Raw genomic sequence first — 20,160 nt, forward strand, 5'->3', positions numbered from 1 at the left:
AGTGAATGCATTTCAAAGTTACTTCCAATGCACCCTGCAGCATGAAAGGCCCTATGTAAATACAAGTGTTTCTTTTACCTATTGGGCAAAGTGGACTTTTTCTGAGAGGTGTTATATTCATGCCAATTGGTTCGGAATTCTACATACTATTCACATTTATGTTGCTTTATGATGTCGTCTACAAGTTACTGTGACATCAGAAAAGTAATCATGATATCATGAATAAAGTGTGGATAGTGAAGCATAATTCACTCCAAAACAACCTCTCTTCTTACATATGGAAAGGACCCTGGCAGTGGTGGTAATTCAGAGAGAGAACTCTGCTTCTCTTCAAAGGAAATTTGTTGTCAGGATATTGGTAAGCAGATAAAACAAACATTTAAAAAACATTTTTTTTCAAGAGTTCGCAATTCTTTTTTCCAATTAAGGGCAATTTAATGTGACCAATTCACCTACCCTGCACATCTTTTGGGGTTGTGGGGGTGAAGCGCACGCAGACACGGGGAGAATGTGCAAACTCCACAAGGACAGTGACCCTGGGGCCGGGATCGAACCAGGGTCCTTGGTGCTGTGAGGCAGCAGTGTTAACCACTGCACCACCGTGTTGCCCATGTAAAACAAAAATTACCTGAACCACTACCTGTAGGCCAAAGGAATCTAGGGTCAGGAGGATTATAATACCTTTTTTAAAATTCATTTTTAATGGGGTGTGGGCTTCGCTGGCTAGACCAGCATTTGTTGCCCATCTCTAATTGCGCTTGAGAAGGTGGTGGTGCGCTGCCTTCTTGAACCAATAAGTGAACTGAATTTTTCCTATCATCCAGCTTGTACATTAACTATATTTTTCTCACATACTTTTCTCCCCTCAACCCAAAGATATAATGAGTTGGGCTTTTGTGGTCAGAGGTGGAGCAGCTGACCTTGAAGAAAGCAGCCCCCAGAGATTTAGTGATCTCTGTTTTATGGATTTTCCTTCCTCGTCTGCAGTTTAAAGCTGGTGCCAAGTCAAGGGGATTTTCATGTGTCTGCAGGCAGGGTAAGAAGCCAGATTCATTGGATTATTTTTACAGAGAACAAACCAGCAAGTTAAAAGCACTAAATCCCTTCACCTTCATATGTAATATTTCATGTAATGGAATAAATGATGAGGATTGGATTAAGATAGAAACTAAAATACCACAAGCAGATATATTAAAATCATGTGGAATTTTTGTATCATAATGGATTATACAGCAAGTACAAAATAAGCCTTTTAGGGTCAGGGAAGATGTTTAATGGTAATTATGAGTTTATAGTGGCATGTGTCCGTCTGTCTTGGGAGATGATGGACTTCGCCCAGGGTGTATATCAGATCTGTATTGAACATTGCGTGTTGTGCAGCTGGCACAAATGAATAGCATTGGCCTCAGGTCAATTGATGTGTTTTCCTTCTGGCAGAATCTCTTTTCTGCCATCTGGTCATTTATTTTGCCCTCTGCTTTTCCAGACCCTTCCGGATTGCCTGTCTCCAGGCACTCTGGTCAGCAGCAAGAATTTCCCATGCATTGACCCCGATGCCGGTCTCCTTGAAGTCTCGCTTGCAGACATGCTTGCATCACAAATGTCTCATGCCAATAGCAAGCTTGCCAGAGAGCATATCTTCAGGGGATGGGGCCATGATCCATTTTGCTTACATGACCCAGCCAATGGAGTCACCACTGACTCGAGGGCATGCATGCTGGGGATCCCTGCACTTTGGTATACTTCCATATTCAGCACTCTGTCTTGCCAGGGGATTTGTCTGAGGCAGAGGAGGGGTAAGCTGTTCAGCCGCTTTCCTCGGCTTGCATAAGTTGTCCAACTGTAACACAGTAAAGGAGGCTGCTGAGAACGCAAACCTGGTACACATGGAGCTCTGCATTTTTGGTGGTCTGCTGTTGGTCCACGCTCGACTTTCAAATTTCACATGACAGCTATGGCCTGGGAACCCTCGTGCTGATTTCTGCATCGAGGGGCAGGCTGCTGGTAATTGTTGATCTAAGGTACATGAAGCTGTCAACGGCCTCCAGAGAAAGGTTGTCAATGCTGATGAAAGGGAAAGCGTCAAAGTCCTAACCCAGAACTTTGGTCTTCCTGATGATGATTGTCAGTGCTAACTCTTTGAAAGCTGATCTACAAGTTGTTGCTCGTGAACTTCATGATGGGATGCCAGTGTGGCAGCATCAACAACCAGCAACTCCCAAACTAGGACATTACACATTTTAGTCTTGACACGTAGTCTTTCCAAGTTGAAAATTTTGCAGTCGGCTCTGGCATGCAGGTAAACACTGTAGTATAATGCAAATGCAAATTACTGCGGATGCTGGAATCTGAAATAAAATTGGAAAATGCTAGAAAGCCTAACAGCATCTGTGGAGAGAGAACAGAGTTAACATTTTGAGTCTGGATGACTCTCAAAACTAGATAGAACTGGAAATAGGATGAGAGTTATATTGTTGTGGTGGGAGGAGGGGGAATGGAGCTAAAGGGCTGGATAGAGGGGCAGGATGGAGAGCGATTGAGAGATGTCGTGGACAAAAAGACAAAGTGAATGTAAATGGTGGTGATCATGGCTAAGAAGGGTGCTGCTGGTGGCACATTAAGAGATCAGGATGTGTTAATGGCAGAATAATGGTAAGCAATGTGTCAGTGGACATCTGGAACAGGGAACAGATGGCCCTAGTGGGGTGGGGAGGGGAGATGATGGTAAGAGAAAACCAAGATGGAAAGCAGGGTGAAAGGGGGATGAAAGAAGTAAAATAAATTGATAGAAATAAAAATGGTGTGAAGGTGGAGGAGAGAGTTCACAGACTGAAGTTGTTGAACTTCAGAAGGCTGTAATGTGCCTAATTGGAAGATGAGGGACTGTTCCTCCAGTTTGCAATGGGCTTCACTGGAACATTGTAGCAGGCCAAGAATGGACATGAGGACCTGACAGCTGGACAGTGTGTTAAAATATCAAGTGACAGGAAGGTCTCAGTCCTGCTAGTGGGCGGACCAAAGGTGTTCTGCAGAACAGTCACCCAATCTGCGTTTACTCTCCACTGTAGAGGAGACCGCATTGGGAGCAGCGAATGCAATGGACCAGATTGAAGGAGGCGCACATGAAGCACTGCTTCACCTGAAAAGAGCGTTATACGTAAGGGTCTGGCACATACAGGGTTAATATGCGACTATGTGTATAGTACCCATCCACACAGTGATGCAAGAAGACACATGACCCAGATATTGGGTCAGTGTGCTGTTGAGCAGAGGCATGCTAAGAGCTAGACAGGGAGATAGCTACTTGCCTGTACCATTTATTGTATATATGTATATGTAATCAGTAAGGACTTGATGTTAATGTACAGAAGACTAGAAAGACTTCTGTAGCAGGCACGTTTTCTTACCAACGCCATCCAACATGGTGGCAGTTTGGGATCAAAAACCCTCAACCTCACAGAAATGCTGAAAGACTAAGAAAAAACCTTCAACGAAAATTCTGACCTGAAAGAAGCTCCCAACTGAAGCAGAAGGCTCTATGAAAATTCACCAGAATAATCTCCAGAGAAATGAACCTTGAAGCTGAAGGCAAAATTTTGCTGCAGCAAAAGACTCCACAGAACCTCCCTTGGAAGTCTAGTTTCAGCACGTAGAATCCAGAGTCTGCAAGGGTGAACTAAATCTTTTTAAGTTCTAGGCTGCAGCATGTCCTGAGAACCCCTTTTACTCATCCTGAGTCAGATGTGCCATTTGACAAAAACATGTTGCTAAACCCAATTCCAAGCCTCAACAGCTAGCCTCCGAATTGAAAAAGAGAAAAAATCATTAACTAAACAATTCAGCATCTTAGGAACATCGTGGCTGTCTGATTCATAATACAGAAAGCCTGCAATAAATTTGAATGCCTCACTCCTCACAACAGTACATCACTGAATGGAATAAGTCAGCAGACAGCCAAGACATGCATCCATTGTTCAGAGAGTTCCTGCCAAAGCTGGCGAACATGGTCAATTCTTTTTACTGCAGTGAACAACAACGCCATCTTGAAAGCCTTCAAGCTCTTAATGCTGTACCAACACTTTAAGCATCTTTAACATGGACCACCATTCCACAATTCCAGCTCCACTTGGACTCACGCAAGGCCCAGAGCAGTCACAAAATTGGGATCTCTGGAGAAAAAGATTTTTAAGATATGGCATCACTTCTGTTTTAAATAAAAAGCCAGAAAAGAGCACGTAAACACACTTCTTTACTTAAAGGGCCAACTGCAGATGATATCATTGCATAACAGGAGATTAATGAGTCATCTACCAAACTTGATGAGGTTCTAAAACCTTTTGCCATTTATTTCAACTTGTCATCCAGCAAAATATTGGAGAGAGCCAAATTCAATAAGAGAGCCCAACGTCCTGGAGAACCTGTCAATTCCTTCATAAATGGACAAGTACGGTAGCACAGTGGTTGGCACAGTTGCTTCACAGCGCCAGGTTCGATTCCCGCTTGGGTCACTGTCTGTGTGGAGTCTGTATGTTCTCCCCGTGTCTGCGTGGATTTCCTCTGGGTGCTCCGGTTTCCCCCCACAATCTTGAAAGACGTGCTGTTAGGTGAATTGGATACTCCCTTTGTGTACCCGAACAGGTGCCTGAGTGTGGCGACTAGGGACTTTTCACAGTAACTTCATTGCAGTGTTAATGTAAGTCTACTTGTGACAATAAAGATTATTTTTAAAAATTAAAATAAATGATCGCTACAGGATTACAGAGAGGTGTGAATCTGGAGATTTAAAGTCATTAGAGACAGAATAGTGGTGGGTGTGGCCGACAATTCACTCTCTTACCTCCTACAAAGAAAAGATGATCTAACCCTGGACAAGGCAGTCCAGATAGTTAAACTGCCTGAGCCACGTGAGCAACATGAGACAGTCCCAAGGGGAGAGAATACAACATGGGGCACAAGCTAATCCCCAGTCCATCTTATCAGGTCGCAAAGGCACAGGGACAATACAAGTCAGGGAAAAGAATACCACCCAGGAGAGCGACATTCCCTGCACTGAGGGTGGTGAGCCTGTGGGATTCGCTACCACAGAAACTGGTTGAAGCCAGAACATTGTATGTTTTCAAGAAGGAATTAGATATCGCTCTTGGGACAAATGGAATAAAAGAATATGGGAGGAAGGTAAGAGCAGGCTATTGAGTTGGATGATCAGCCATGATCATAATGAATTGCGGAGCAGGCTTGAAGAGTGAATGGCTTTCTCCTGCTTCTATTTTCCATGTTTCTATGTTACTAGTGTTCCAGTTCATGGGCTGAATTTATTGTTAACAAGATGAATCTTGCCTATTGGCTGGAGGAAGCCCAGTGTAGTCTCTGTTGGGAAAGCCTGCCAAAATGAGGTGCCCATTAGGCACTTAACTGGCCAGTGACAAGCCACGAATCGGCCAGCAATTCTCCATTGCCCATCAGTGCTACCAGCGACTGTATCACCTAATGATAGTGTTCCCTCGTGATCCAGGCCACAAGTGAGTGACAGTGTAATGGGAGTGCAAGTGAGGGGGTGGCTTTCTATAGGTGGGAGTGTGGTGGTTAGAATAAAGGGAAGGCGGTGGCTTTTAGCAGGAACCAGATGCCTGGAAGCCTACATCAGGCTTCGCTCATGTAAATTCCCCCGCCCAACTCTGCTTGAACACCAGTGGTGGTGGTGCGCGTGTGTGAAGGGGTGGGGGGTGGCGTTTAATTTTCCACTCAAGGGTCTCAATTATCATTTGCACTGATGCGCCTTCGGGGGGAGGCGGGGACCCCACCTCGCACTCTCCTACCCCATTAAATGGTTCCCGCCTCCAAACCTGCGACTGGGCTGAGGGGGATGGGGCATTAGATTATGCCCAATATTTCTTTCTTCATCAGAGCACCAAAAAGCAGATTTTGTTTTTATTGGTTCATGGGATGTGGGCTAATTGCTCTTGAGGGGCAGTTAAGAGTCAACCACATTACTGTTGGTCTGGAGTCACATATAGGCCAGATTGATTGATTGATATTTATTGTCACATGTACCGAAGTACAGTGAAAATTATTTTTCTGTGGCCAAGGGAACGTACACAGTGCATACATAATAGACAAAAGAATAATCGACAGAGTACATCGACAAATGGTACATCAACAAATACAAGAACAGGATAAGCAGCAAAGGGCGTCATGAATAGTGTTCTTACAGGGATCAGGTCAGCCGAGGGAGAGTGGTTGAGGAGTCTAGTAGCTGTGGGGAAGAAGCTGTTCCTGTGTCTTGATGTGCGGGTCTTCAGACTTCTGTATCTTCTGCCTGATGGAAGGGGTCTGGAAGAGAGCAAAGCCTGCTCGTGAGGGGTCTCTGACAATGCTGTCTGCCTTCATGAGGCAGCGGGAGACCAGATAAGGATGGCAGGTATCCTTCCCTGACGGACGTTAGTGAACCGGATGGGCTTTTACAACAATCGACAATGGTTTCATGGTCATCGCAAGACTTTTAATTCCAAATTTTTATTGAATTCAAATTTCACCATCTGCAGTGACGGGATTTGAACCTGGGACTCCAGAGTACTCTGGATTACTAGTTCAGCGACAATACCACTGTGCCATCACCTCCCCTAACTACTCTATCATTATCTTTGCTGTTTGTGGGATTTTGCAAAAATCGGATGCTACCCACATAGAAGTGAATGCACTTGAAAAAGTAATTAATTAAGCTTCAATAATGATAAGGACCAACATAAATGAAAGTCCTCTCTTTGTACTGATTTCTTTTTTTTTGTGTTTCTTTTCAGCCTTCAAGCCACATGGAAATATTGTGGGTTTTTGATTGACAGAAGAGTTGTTCTTTTACACTGGATTATTTATCATCTAGTGATAATTTTACATTAGCTTTTTGCAAACAGCAGATTGCTGTTATTTGGTAAGTATTTACGATTTCCTGACACAGGGTTTGACAGGATGGAAAATCTTTTACATCACTGGACTAAAAATTTAGTTAATCTCTAAGTAGAGGGACAGCTTTGGTTAACACTAGCCATGATGCATTTCTGAACAGTTGAGTAACACAAAATTATCGTGCAGCATGTGGTAATCACCACTGTTGTACATATTAGAAGATGTGTGGTAAGACCCTGTACTACAGGTACGGTGGTAGTCCTGCCTACTGGCTCCGCCCAGTAGGCGGAGTATAAATATGTGTGACCCTATACAGCAGCCATTTTGCCAGCTGCTGTAGGAGGCCACACATCTTTGAGTAATAAAGTCTCAGTTGTATTCAACTCTCAAGTCTGTGCAATTGATCGTGCATCAATTTATTACTCTAAGATTTTCAGAAGATGGACCTCCGCATCAAGCCGGATCGCCTGCAGCTGGATCCGCAGTCAAGCAACGCCAGAAAGGACTTTCAACACTGGCTAGCTTGTTTCGAAGCTTACATCAGGTCTGCACCAGAAGCTCAGAAGATCCAGATACTCTACTCGTGGCTGAGCACCAACGGTTTTCCGCTTATCCAGGACGCGCCGACCTATGACGAAGCCATGGCACTACTGAAAGAGAATTACGCCCAGCAGACAAACACGCTCTTCGCCAGACACGTACTCTCTACTCGCAGTCAACTCCCTGGTGAGTCCGTAGGAGATTTCTGGCGTGCTTTAATTCCTCTGGTCAGAGCCGACTGTCAGGCCGTCACGGCCATGGAACATTCGAACCTCCTCATGCCTTCATGCCTTTGTTACAGGGATAGGGTCAGACCTCATACACCAGTGACTTTTAGAGGGGGCCACGCTGGACCTCGCAGCAACAAGAAAACTGGCGCTATCGATGACGGTCGCCTCGCTCAATATTCAGGCCTACACCTCCAGCCGTGCGGCCCACCGTTCCTACACATCGTGGACTCCGCTGACGGCCGCCCCACCGGGGGCCTCACACAGCCAATACGCCTGTGCCATGCACCAGCCAGCCAACCCCGGGGGCCCCCGATGTTACTTCTGCGGGCAACAGAAACACCCCCGCCAACAGTGCCCGGCCCGCACCACCCTTTGCAAGGCCTGCGGCATGAAGGGGCACTTCGCTGCAGTGTGCCAGGCCCGCTCAGTCGCCACTATTGCCCAGACCTTCCTTGCGTATGGACAATGGGCGCCGCCATCTTCACCTCCCCAGACCACGCACGGCCAGTGGGCGCCGCCATCTTCTCCCCCTCAGACCACGCGCGGCCAATGGGCACTGCCATCTTCTCCCTCTCAGACCACGCGCGGCCAGTGGGCGCCGCCATCTTCCCCTTCTCGGACCACGTGCGGCCCATGGACGCTGCCAGCTTTTTCAACCCCCGCCACGTGCGGCCCGTGGGCGCCGCCATCTTGTCCACCCCAAGATCATCAGGCGCTGCCATCTTGTCTTCCCCACGGCACATGGGCACCACCATTGTTTCAGGACCCGTGCCCCCGGGCACCCCATCATTCGACACCAGCGACATCCAGCCACGACTCGCCTCGATCACCATCGACCAGTCTTGCCTGCACAATCTAGCCACCGCCTCGACAAGCGTGAAGATCGATGGGCACGAGTTCTCTTGCCTGCTGGATTCCGGGAGCACCGAAAGCTTCATCCATCCAGATACAATAAGGCACTGCTCCCTTTCGGTACACCCCGCCAATCAAAGAATCTCCCTGGCCTCCGGATCCCACTCCGTGGTGATCCGGTGGTACTGCATCGCCACCCTCACCATCCAGGGCATAGAGTTCAGCGGCTTCCGGCTCTACGTCCTCCCCAACCTCTGTGCTGTCTTGCTACTCGGCCTGGATTCCAGTGCAACCTCCAGAGCCTAACCTTGAAATTCGGCGGGCCCCTACCACCCCTTATTGTTTGCGGCCTCGCAACCCGAAAGGTCGACCCACCTTCCTTATTCGCAAACCTAACCCCGGATTGCAAACCCGTCGCCACCAGGAGCAGACGGTACAGCACCCAGGACAGGACCTTCATCAGGTCCGAGGTCCAGCGACTGCTTCGGGAAGGTATCATCGAGGCCAGCAACAGCCCCTGGAGAGCCCAAGTGGCAGTGGTGAAAACTGGGGAGAAACACAGAATGGTCGTGGACTACAGCCAGACCATCAATAGGTACACGCAGCTTGACGCGTACCACCTCCCACGCATATCTGATATGGTCAATCAGATTGCACAGTACCAGGTCTTCTCAACAGTAGACATCAAATCCGCCTACCACCAGCTCCCCATCCGTAAGGCGGACCGCCCATACACTGCCTTCGAGGCAGATGGCCGCCTTTACCATTTCCTCAGGGTTCCCTTCGGCGTCACCAACGGGGTCGCGGTCTTCCAAAGGGAGATGGACCGAATGGTCGACCGGTACGGGTTGCGGGCCACCTTCCTGTACCTAGACAATGTCACTATCTGCGGCCACGATCAGCAGGACCACGATGCCAACCTTGCCAAATTTCTCCACACCGCTACTCTCCTAAACCTCACCTATCACAAGGAGAAGTGCGTATTAAGCATGAACCGCTGAGCCATCCTCGGCTATGTGGTCCAGAATGGAGTTCTGGGGCCCGATCCCGACCGCATGCGCCCCCTCATGGAGCTCCCCCTTCCCCACTGCCCCAAGGCCCTCAAACGCTGCCTGGGGTTCTTTTCATACTACGCCCAGTGGGTCCCAAACTATGCGGACAAGGCCCGCCCACTCATCCAGTCCACCCTTTCCCCCCTGACGGCTGAGGCTCAACATGCCTTCAACCGTATTAGAGCCGATATCGCCAAGGTTGCGACGCACGCAGTAGACGAGACGCTGCCCTTTCAAGTGGAGAGCGATGCATCAGACGTCGCCCTAGCCGCCACACTCAATCAGACAGGCAGGCCCGTGGCATTCTTTTCACAAACCCTTCATGCCTCCAAAATTCGGCACTCCTCCGTTGAAAAAAAGGCCCAAGCCACCGTTGAAGCGTGCGGCATTGGAGGCATTACCTGGCCGGCAGGAGATTCACTCTCCTCACTGACCAACGGTCGGTAGCCTTCATGTTCAATAACACACAGCGGGTAAGATCAAAAATGATAAAATCTTGAGGTGGAAGATCGATCTCTCCACCTACAACTACGAGATTTTGTATCGCCCCGGCAAGCTCAACGAACCCCCAAATGCCGTCTCCCGAGGTACATGTGCCAGCGCATAAGTAGACCGACTCCGGACCCTGCACGACAACCCGGGAGACACATGGTTGTACCATTTCATAAAGGCCCGCAATCTGCCCTACTCCGTTGAGGAAGTCAGGGCAATCACCAGAAACTGCCAGGTTTGTGCGCAGTGCAAACCGCACTTCTACGAGCCGGACCGCGCGTGCCTGGTGAAGGCCTCCCGCCCCTTTGAACGCCTCAGCGTGGATTTCAAAGGGCCCCTCCCCTCCACCGACCGTAACATGTATTTCCTCAGTGTGGTCGATGAATACTCCAGATTCCCCTTCGCCATCCCATGCCCCGACATCTGCCACTGTCACAAAGCCTTCAACACAATCTTCGCTCTGTTCGGCTTTCCAGCCTACATCCACAGTGACAGGGGATCCTCATTCATGCGTGATGAGCTGCGTCAGTTCCTGCTCAGCAGGGGTATCGCCTCCAGCAGAACGACCAGCTATACCCCCGGGGAAACGTGCAGGTGGAGAAGGAGAACGGGACGGTCTGGAGGGCCGTCCAACTGGCCCTACGGTCCAGAAATCTCCCAGCCTCCCGCTGGCAGGAGGTCCTCCCCGATGCATTGCACTCCATTTGGTCGCTACTATGCACCGCCACTAACGACACACCCCATGAACGTCTCTTTGCCTTCCCCAGGAAGTCCACATCCGGGGTGTCGCTCCCGACCTGGCTCTCAGCTCCAGGATCTGTACTCCTCCGTAGGCACGTCCGACTCCACAAGGTTGAAAGAGTGCAGTTACTCCATGCTAACCACCAGTATGCCTACGTAGCGTACGCCGACGGCCGCCAGGATACTGTCTCCCTCAGGGACCTGGCACCAGCAGGTTCCACACACACACACCAGCTCCACCCCTCCCTCCCCCGGCGCACCCAGCAGCAACTCCCCCAGGACCATCCGTCCTCCCCCTGCCCACGCCCGAGGATGAAGAGGATTTTGGCATGCTCCCGGAGTCACCGAGGACCAGAATCGCTGCCACCACTGCGTCGCTCCCAACGCCACAGCAAGGCCCCGGACTGGCTAAATCTATAATTGGTTCGGGACTATCAAACCACCTTGTACTGGACTTCAGAAAGATATATTTTTTTATCGCTTCTGTATATTAAACTTGCTCTGTATATAGTTCTCCACCACACCCGCCGGACTCAATTTTAATAGGGGGTGAATGTGGTAATCACCACTGTTGTACATATTAGAAGATGTGTGGTAAGACCCTGTACTACAGGTACGGTGGTAGTCCCTGCCTGCTGGCTCCGCCCAGTAGGCGGAGTATAAATATGTGTGCTGTCTACACAGCAGCCATTTCGCCAGCTGCTGCCTGAGGCTACACACCTTAGAGTAATAAAGCCTCAGTTGTATTCAACTGTCGTCTCTGTGCAATTGAACGTGCATCACAACAATAGTACTGGACTTCTCAGAATCTGAAAAATAATATCCTGCCCCATATACTCAGAAGCTTTATACATTGAAAAGACACATTTGCTATGTCATCTATGTAAGATGGATGATCTTACCTGCTTTGCTTGTTTTATTAGCTACAGATATTTACTTGAGAACACAATGATATGCATGTTTTTAACAACAATAAATTGTATTTATATAGGCACCTTTAAAATCACAAGGCCCTTCACATGAGCAACATTAAACATATTAACGCCAAGCCATGTGAAGGAATATTAAGATAGGGGCAAAGAAGTAGGTTTTCAGGAGCATAGAATCATAGAATCCCTACAGTGCAAAAGGAGGCCATTTGGCCCATTGGGTCTGCACCGAACCTCCAAAAGAGCACCCTCCCTAGGCCCAAACCCTGCCCTAGCCCTGTAACCCCACCTAATCTTTAGATACTAAGGGGTAATTTAGCGTGGCCAACCCACCTAACCTGTACATCTTTGGACAGTAGGAGGAAACCAGAGCACCCAGAGGAAACCCATGCAGACACGGGGAGAATGTGCAAACTCTACACAGACAGTCGCCCTCGGTCGGAATCGAACCTGGGTGCCTGACGTTGTGAGACAGCAGTGCTAACCACTGTGCTACGTGTTAAGGGTGGAGAGTTTTAAGGATGGAATTCAAGAGGTTATGGCCTAGGTAGCAGAAGGTACAGCCATCAATGATAGAGCAATTAAAATCAGGGATGGCAGATATTTTGGAGGGTGGTAGAGCTGGAGAAAGTTACAGATTGAAAGCTGGCAGAATCAATTACACACTTTCTTTTTATCGACTAGCTTCTGACCAATGGATCAATTGAAAATAAATCAAGATAGAAAAGGATTTGCCCAGATCCACTCAAAGGAAAACCCCCGAGCAGAAATTATCCGAACAAAACTAATTCAGGACTTTAATCTGTTGGATCATTTACAAGGATTGGTCATCAATGATCCCAAATATAACATGAATGATATTAAAGGTACTGTCGATTGACAACGTTTACTTTGTTTTTTTAAAACACAAAGCAAAAGAAAAATGCTCAAAAGTATGAGGTGTGAACAAAACACTTGGTTAAATGGGAAAATTAATTTAAGGGGTGTTGTCTTTTCAGCCAGACCACAGTCAACATGTACAAAGTGCAGGATGCAGATGTTTACCCATGCAATGCAAATATAATATTACACAACATGGGTAAATACACTAACAAAAACACCTTTCAATTCAGTTATCTTTCCGGCTTTATTATTTTGAAATCGGAAATTGAATGCACCTTCATTTTTGCAAGAGTATAATTTAAAAATATATATATATGTACTTAAATGGGGAGTTGTAACTTAAATCTGGTTAGGTAAACTTTCCTCCATTGGGATAGCTAGATTCACAGACAATATAATGATGATATCATGATCTGTGTCCAATGAGCTTAGTTATTTGGAATTACGACTGCCTGAATTGGAAATGAGGGACAATGTGCTGGTTTGTATCAATATGCAGCTACATTCTACGCAAAGATGAAATGGTAAATCTAAATAGACAGCAGAATTAACACAATTGAAAGGAACCTTCAAACAAGAAATAATGAAAGGGATATATACAGGCTACCAAATTACCTGGAAATAATTGGATTGGGATATTCAAATGATTTTTTAAAAATAAATTTACAGTACCCAATTCATTTTTTCCAATTAAGAGGCAATTTAGCGTGGCCAATCCACCTACCCCGCACATCTTTGGGTTGTGGGGGCGAAACCCACGCAAACACGGGGAGAATGTGCAAACTCCACACGGACAGTGACCCAGAGCCGGGATCAAACCTGGGACCTCGGCGCCGTGAGGCAGCAGTGCTAACCACTGCGCCACCGTGCTGGCCTGGGATATTTAAATGATGAGGACAAAGCTTGCATATTTTATAACTATTCTGAACTTCAAGAATGAAATCCTCCTCCTTCAGGTACCATACCCTAGGAGAGTAATTGGCAGCCGTGGGCTTCCATTGGGTTGACCAGGAAACCCTCTCGCTCTTCCTAATTACCTTCAGCATACTGGAAGGATTTACAGGCTGATTATCAACCCGTATGGCCATATTATGAAAGGCCTTCTCAGTCTTTTGGCTAAGATCAAGCGTAGGGTCAAGCCCAAGATCAAGTGTCATGACTGCCTTTGTAATCTTGGATTTACTATGTCTCTCTTCTGGCATCCATGAATTGGATTCAGTTTGAGCTTGAATTGGTTTTTGCAGCAAGCAAGGAGATGGATTAAGGGCTTGCCCCATCCATTCAGCGCAGTGGCTTTGTAACTCTGAGAAAGGAAGAACATTTTTTTAAAAATGCACCTTCCATAGCAATTAAATCCTGAACCAGGACTTGAACCCAGAAGTCGGGATGCTATCACTGTGCCACAAGACCTCCCAAGAATAGACTACCATGTAAAAATTATTGACATTGTTTTATGATATATTGGATGTTCTCAAAAGATATTTGTATTGCTGTTAGTCTACTCAACACTGTTTGCAGATTCAAGCCTATTTAATGCGTCCAGCCTTTGGTTCACTCAGTTCTGTCGGAGTCAAAGTTGTGCATAATTCTAAAGTTGTGTCATCTCCCAGTCTTTTTCCTACTTCATGGGGGTGGAAGCAGAGCCAGACAGAATGAGATGAGTGCAATCACACTTGATTTTTGTCAGTTGACTAATTTAAGTAGTATTACTAAACTACAGGATCATAAAAATATGTTCATGTAAACAAAAACTAGGGGACTCCTTTGGTTGCAGTGTGTTACATGGAACTGGAAGATTTCCTCTCATTAGTACAATAGAAAACGTGTTCTCTCAGAAGACGTCATCCAACCATTTTATATCACTAAGACATCACGGCCAGAGGAAACCATGCTACTGTCTGCACATCCTCCCGGTGTCTGCGTGGGTTTCCTTCGGGGGCTCCGGTTTCCTCCCACAGTCCAAAGATGTGCAGGTTAGGTGGATTGGCCATGATAAATTGTCCTTCGTGTCCCCCAAAAAATGGTTAGGTGGGGTTACTGGTTACAGGAATAGGATGGAGGCTTGGGCTTAAGTAGGGTGCTCTTTCAAAGGGCCGGTGCTGATCCGATTGGCTGAATGGCCTCCTTCTGCTCTGTAAGTTCTAAAAAAAAAGAAACCCGATCTCAAGACTTTTACTAATATTGATACATGTGGAATTGGAAGCACTGTTTTGTTTTCTCCTTATTTTTAAATTGGAGGCAAGTATCATGAGGCAATGGCTGGATACATCATGCAATTGGTAACTTGATCCAAAAAAAAGATCAATGACAATGCTATGTGATTATTGTTTGCTTCGAAGTTTGTAAAATGTGAGATAGACCCCAGTAAATATCCGGTGAGATAGTTTTCTGTAACCTGTGCCTTATAACTCAATCCCCATATGTCAATTATATGCCAATCCCGGTATCAATAACAACGATCCCATCCTCCCACCAAACCCCCAAACATAAGTCTGCATGTTAACACAAACAAATGACAAAAAGGAATCAGCAATCACCCATAGTCACCAGTAACACATACAGTCCCGCTTCCCCCAACCCTCCCAGCCCGCCCCCTAATGTTCGATGTAACCCAATTCTCGAAAGTGCATAATGAATAACGTCCATGAATTGTAGAACCCCTCCATCCTTCCCCCTCAGTTCAAATTTGACCTTCTCAAGAGTCAAGAATTCCAGCAGGTCCCCCCGCCATGCCAGGGCACTGGTTCGAGAGGTTGATCTCCACCCTAACAGGATCTGCCTTCTGGGGATCAACGAGGTGAAGGCTAACATCTGCCTCTGCACCCGTTTCCAACCCCGGCTGGTCCGACACCCCAAATATGGCCTCCCGAGGGCCTGGGTCCAGTTTCACGTGCACCACTTTAGAGATTACCCAAAAAATCTCCTTCCAGTAATCCTCCAGCTTTGGACAGGACCAAAATATATGAATGTGGTTTGTGGGCCCCCCCCCCCCACAATGTTCACACACATCTTCTACCCCCTCAAAGAGCCGGCTCATCCTCGCCCTTGAAAGGTGTGCTCTATATACCACCTTCAGCTGTATCAGCCCCAACCTCACACACGAGGTGGAAGCGTTCACCCTCCGGAGCACCTCACACCAGAACCCCTCCTCCGTACCCTCTCCCAACTCTTCCTCCCACCTTGCCTTGATCCCTTCCAGCAATGCCTTCTCCTCCTCCAAAATAGCTCTGTAAACCGCTGATACTAACCCTTCTCCAGTCCCCCTGACGTCAGCAACTCGTCCAGCAATGTGGAAGCCGGCTCTGCTGAGAAGCTCTGTATCTCCTTCCTGGTAAAATCTAAAAACCTGCATGGATCTAAACATTCCCCCTGCTCCAGCCCATACTTCGTTCCCAGCTTCAATCCTGCAAACCGATCCCCAAGAAACAAATCTTTTAGTGCCTTAATCCCCTTCTCCTCCCATTTCCGAAAATTTCCATCCCACTTCCCTGGCTCAAATCTATGGTTCCCCCGAACCGGCATTTCCCTCGACCCTGCTCCCAACCCAAAGTGCTGGTGAAATGCCTCCAAATTCTCAACAGAGCTATTACTACCGGACGCCCTGAGTATCTTCCCGGGGCAGTCGGTAGCAGCGCTGTTGCTAGCGCCTTCAATCCCAACCCCCTACACAAACTCTTCTCCATTCTGACCAATTGGGAGTCAACCCCTCTGACCCAGCTCCGCATCTTCTCCACATTCGCCGCCCAGTAATAATACAACAGGTTCGGAAGACCCAACCCCCTGCCTGTCTTCCTCTCTGTAGTAGCACCTTTCTAATTCTGGCCACCTTCCCTCCCCATATGAACGAGGTAATCATCCCTTCAATCTCTCTAAAAAATGCCTGTGGCAGGAAAATCGGCAGGCATTGGAAAATAAACAGAAATCGTGGCAACATATTCATTTTAACCGCCTGTACCCGACCCGCCAGTGACAGAGGGAGACCATCCCACCTTGCCAGATCAGCTTTCACCCTCCCCGCCAAACTAGAAATGTTGTACCTACGGAGCCCCCCCCAATCCCGAGCAATCTGCACCCCCAGGTATTTAAAGTGAGTCCCTCCCTATGGAATGGCAGCCCCACCACTCCTGCCCCCACCCCCGGCTGAGGCACACAAAATATTCACTTTTGTCTAGATTTAATTTGTACCCTAAGAAGGACCCAAACACCCGAAGCAGCTCCAGTATTCCCCCTATTGACACACTCGGTTCCGACACATATAATAACAAGTCATCGGTATATAAGGACACCCTATGCTCTATCCCTCCCCGCACTATTCCTTTCCATACCCCCGAACTTCTTAACACGATGGCCAATGGCTCAATGGCTCTAAGTGGTTATCAGCAGGGGGGACATAGGACATCTCTGCCTAGTCCCACGGTGGAGAGGAAAGTATTTCGAGCTGATGTTATTTGTGCGGTCGCTGGCCCTCAGCTCCTTATATAATTGCTTTACCCAGTCCACAAATCTTGGTCCAATCCCAAACCGCTCCAGAACTGCCATCAAGTACCCCCATTCTATCCGGTCAAACGCTTTCTCGGCGTCCAATGCCACAACCACCTCTGTTTCCTTCCCTTCCGCCGGTGCCATAACGACGTTCAATACCTTCCTAATGTTGGAAAAGAGCTGCCTCCCTCTCACAAATCCCGTCTGAGCTTCACCTATCACCTTCGGCAGGCAGTCGTCTAGCCTACCTGCCAGTATCTTCGCCAATATCTTTGATTGCACGTTTAAAAGTGATATGGGCCTATACGACCCACACTCCATCGGATCCTTATCTTTTTAAAAAATATATATATTTTATTCAAGATTTTTTGGCCAAACATAACAGTACATAGTTTTTCTTTTAAACAACAATAAAGCAATATAAATAACAGTGGCCAGTTTTAAACAAGTAAATAAATAATATATAAACAGAAACAAAAACAAAACTAAATGGCAACTGCCTTGTCAAAAATAATTACTCTCCAAAGATACAATCCAGCAGTCCAATATACATTACCTATAACAAATGTCTATACATATACAATGACATCCCTAAGAGCCTGCCTGGATCCCCCCCCCCCGGGTTGCTGCTGTTGTCTTTCTTTCTTTTCATTCCCTCTATCGTTCTGTGAGGTAGTTGATGAACGGTTGCCACCGCCTGGTGAACCCTTGAGCCGAACCCCTTAATACGAACTTGATCCGTTCTAACTTTATAAACCCTGCCATGTCGTTTATCCAGGTCTCCACGCCCGGGGGTTTGGCTTCCTTCCACATAAGCAATATTCTGCGCCGGGCTACGAGGGACGCAAAGGCCAAAACATCAGCCTCTCTCGCCTCCTGCACTCCCGGCTCTTCTACAACCCCGAATATAGCCAACCCCCAGCTTGGCTCGACCCGGACCCCCACCACCTTCGAAAGCACCTTCGCCACCCCCACCCAGAACCCCTGTAATGCCGGACATGACCAGAACATGTGGGTGTGATTCGCTGGGCTTCTCGAGCATCTCCCACACCTATCCTCTACCCCGAAAAATTTACTGAACCGTGCTCCAGTCATATGTGCCCTGTGTAGAACCTTGAATTGTATCAGGCTTAGCCTGGCACACGAGGACGACGAGTTTACCCGACATAGGGCATCAGCCCACAGTCCCTCCTCAATCTCCTCCCCCAGCTCTTCTTCCCATTTCCCTTTCAGCTCATCTACCATGATCTCCCCCTCGTCCCCCATTTCCCTGTATATGTCCGACACCCTACCATCCCCCACCCATGTCTCTGAGATCACTCTATCCTGCACCTCCTGCGTCGGGAGCTGCGGGAATTCCCTCACCTGTTGCCTCGCAAAAGCCCTCAGTTGCATATACCGAAATGCATTCCCTTGGGGCAACCCATATTTTTCCATCAGCGCTCCCAGACTCGCAAACGTCCCATCTACGAACAGATCTCTCAATTGTACTACCCCAGCTCTTTGCCATGCTCCAAATCCCCCATCCATTCTCCCCGGAACAAACCTATGGTTATTTCTTATCGGGGACCGCACCGAGGCTCCCGTCCTTCCCCCATGCCGTCTCCACTGCCCCCAAATTTTTAATGTTGCCACCACCACCGGGCTTGTAGTGTATTTCTTCGGTGAAAACGACAACGGTGCCGTCACCATAGCTTGTAAGCTGGTCCCCGTGCAGGATGCCCTCTCCAATCTCTTCCACGCCGCTCCCTCCCCTTCTCCCATCCATTTACATACCATTGAAATATTGGCGGCCCAGTAATAATTATTTAGGCTCGGTAGTGCCAACCCCCCCCTTTCCCTACTATGCTGCAAGAACCCCCTCCTCACTCTCGGGGTCTTCCCGGCCCACACAAAACTCATAATGCTTTTCTCAATTCTCTTAAAAAAAGCCTTCATGACCATCACCGGGAGGCACTGAAGCACAAAGAGGAATCTCGGGAGAACCACCATTTTAACCACCTGCACCCTACCCGCCAGTGACAGGGACACCATGTCCCATCTCTTGAAGTCCTCCTCCATCTCCACCAATCGTGTTAAATTAAGCCGGTGCAAGGTTCCCCAATTCTTGGCTATCTGAATCCCCAAGTATCGGAAGTCTCTTGTTACCTTCCTCAACGGTAAATCCTCTATTTCCCTGCTCTGCTCCCCCGGATGCACCACAAACAACTCACTTTTCCCCATGTTCAATTTATACCCCGAAAAATCCCCAAACTCCCCAAGTATCCGCATTATCTCTGGCATCCCCTCCACCGGGTCCGCCACATACAACAACAAATCATCCGCATACAGAGATACCCGGTGTTCTTCTCCTCCCCTAAACACTCCCCTCCACTTCCTGGAACCCCTCAGTGCCATGGCCAGGGGCTCAATCGCCAGTGCAAACAATAACGGAGACAGGGGACATCCCTGCCTCGTCCCTCTGTAAAGCCGGAAATAGTCAGACCCCCGTCCATTCGTAACCACACTCGCCATCGGTGCCCTATACAGCAGCTGTACCCATCCGATATATCCACCTCCAAAGCCAAATCTCCTCAGCACCTCCCACAGATAATCCCATTCCACTCTATCAAATGCTTTCTCGGCATCCATCGCCACCACTATCTCCGCTTCCCCCTCTGGCGGGGGCATCATCATTACCCCTAGCAACCTCCGTATGTTCGTGTTCAGCTGTCTCTCCTTCACAAACCCAGTATGGTCCTCATGTACCACCCCCGGGACACAGTCCTCTATCCTCGTCGCCATTACCTTGGCCAGAATCTTAGCATCCACATTTAAAAGAGAAATGGGCCTATAGGACCCGCATTGCAGCGGGTCTTTTTCCTTCTTTAGGAGGAGCGATATCTTTGCCTCTGACATAGTCGGGGGCAGCTGCCCCCTTTCCCTAGCCTCATTAAAGGTTCTCGTCAGAAGCGGGGCCAGCAAGTCCATATACTTCCTATAAAATTCCACCGGGAATCCGTCTGGTCCCGGGGCCTTCCCCGCCTGCATGCTCCCAATCCCTTTCACTACCTCCTCCAT

At 48.0% G+C, this 20,160-nt stretch overlaps 1 protein-coding gene across 1 annotated transcript in view; it reads left to right on the forward strand.

Moving 5' to 3' along the window:
- The first annotated feature begins 292 nt into the window (after positions 1–292).
- LOC140387545 (cation channel sperm-associated protein 2-like) overlaps positions 293–20,160 on the forward strand; it is a 120,420-nt gene continuing 100,552 nt past the window's right edge. Inside the window, exons 1-4 of the mRNA XM_072470783.1 lie at positions 293–358; positions 877–1,036; positions 6,798–6,925; positions 12,421–12,602. Coding sequence (XP_072326884.1) covers positions 12,431–12,602 — 172 coding nt within the window. The 5' untranslated portion in view covers positions 293–358; positions 877–1,036; positions 6,798–6,925; positions 12,421–12,430. The remainder of the gene's footprint in view (positions 359–876; positions 1,037–6,797; positions 6,926–12,420; positions 12,603–20,160) is intronic.

Source organism: Scyliorhinus torazame, chromosome 12, assembly GCF_047496885.1.
Source record: "Scyliorhinus torazame isolate Kashiwa2021f chromosome 12, sScyTor2.1, whole genome shotgun sequence".
NCBI classification, from domain to species: domain Eukaryota; kingdom Metazoa; phylum Chordata; class Chondrichthyes; order Carcharhiniformes; family Scyliorhinidae; genus Scyliorhinus; species Scyliorhinus torazame.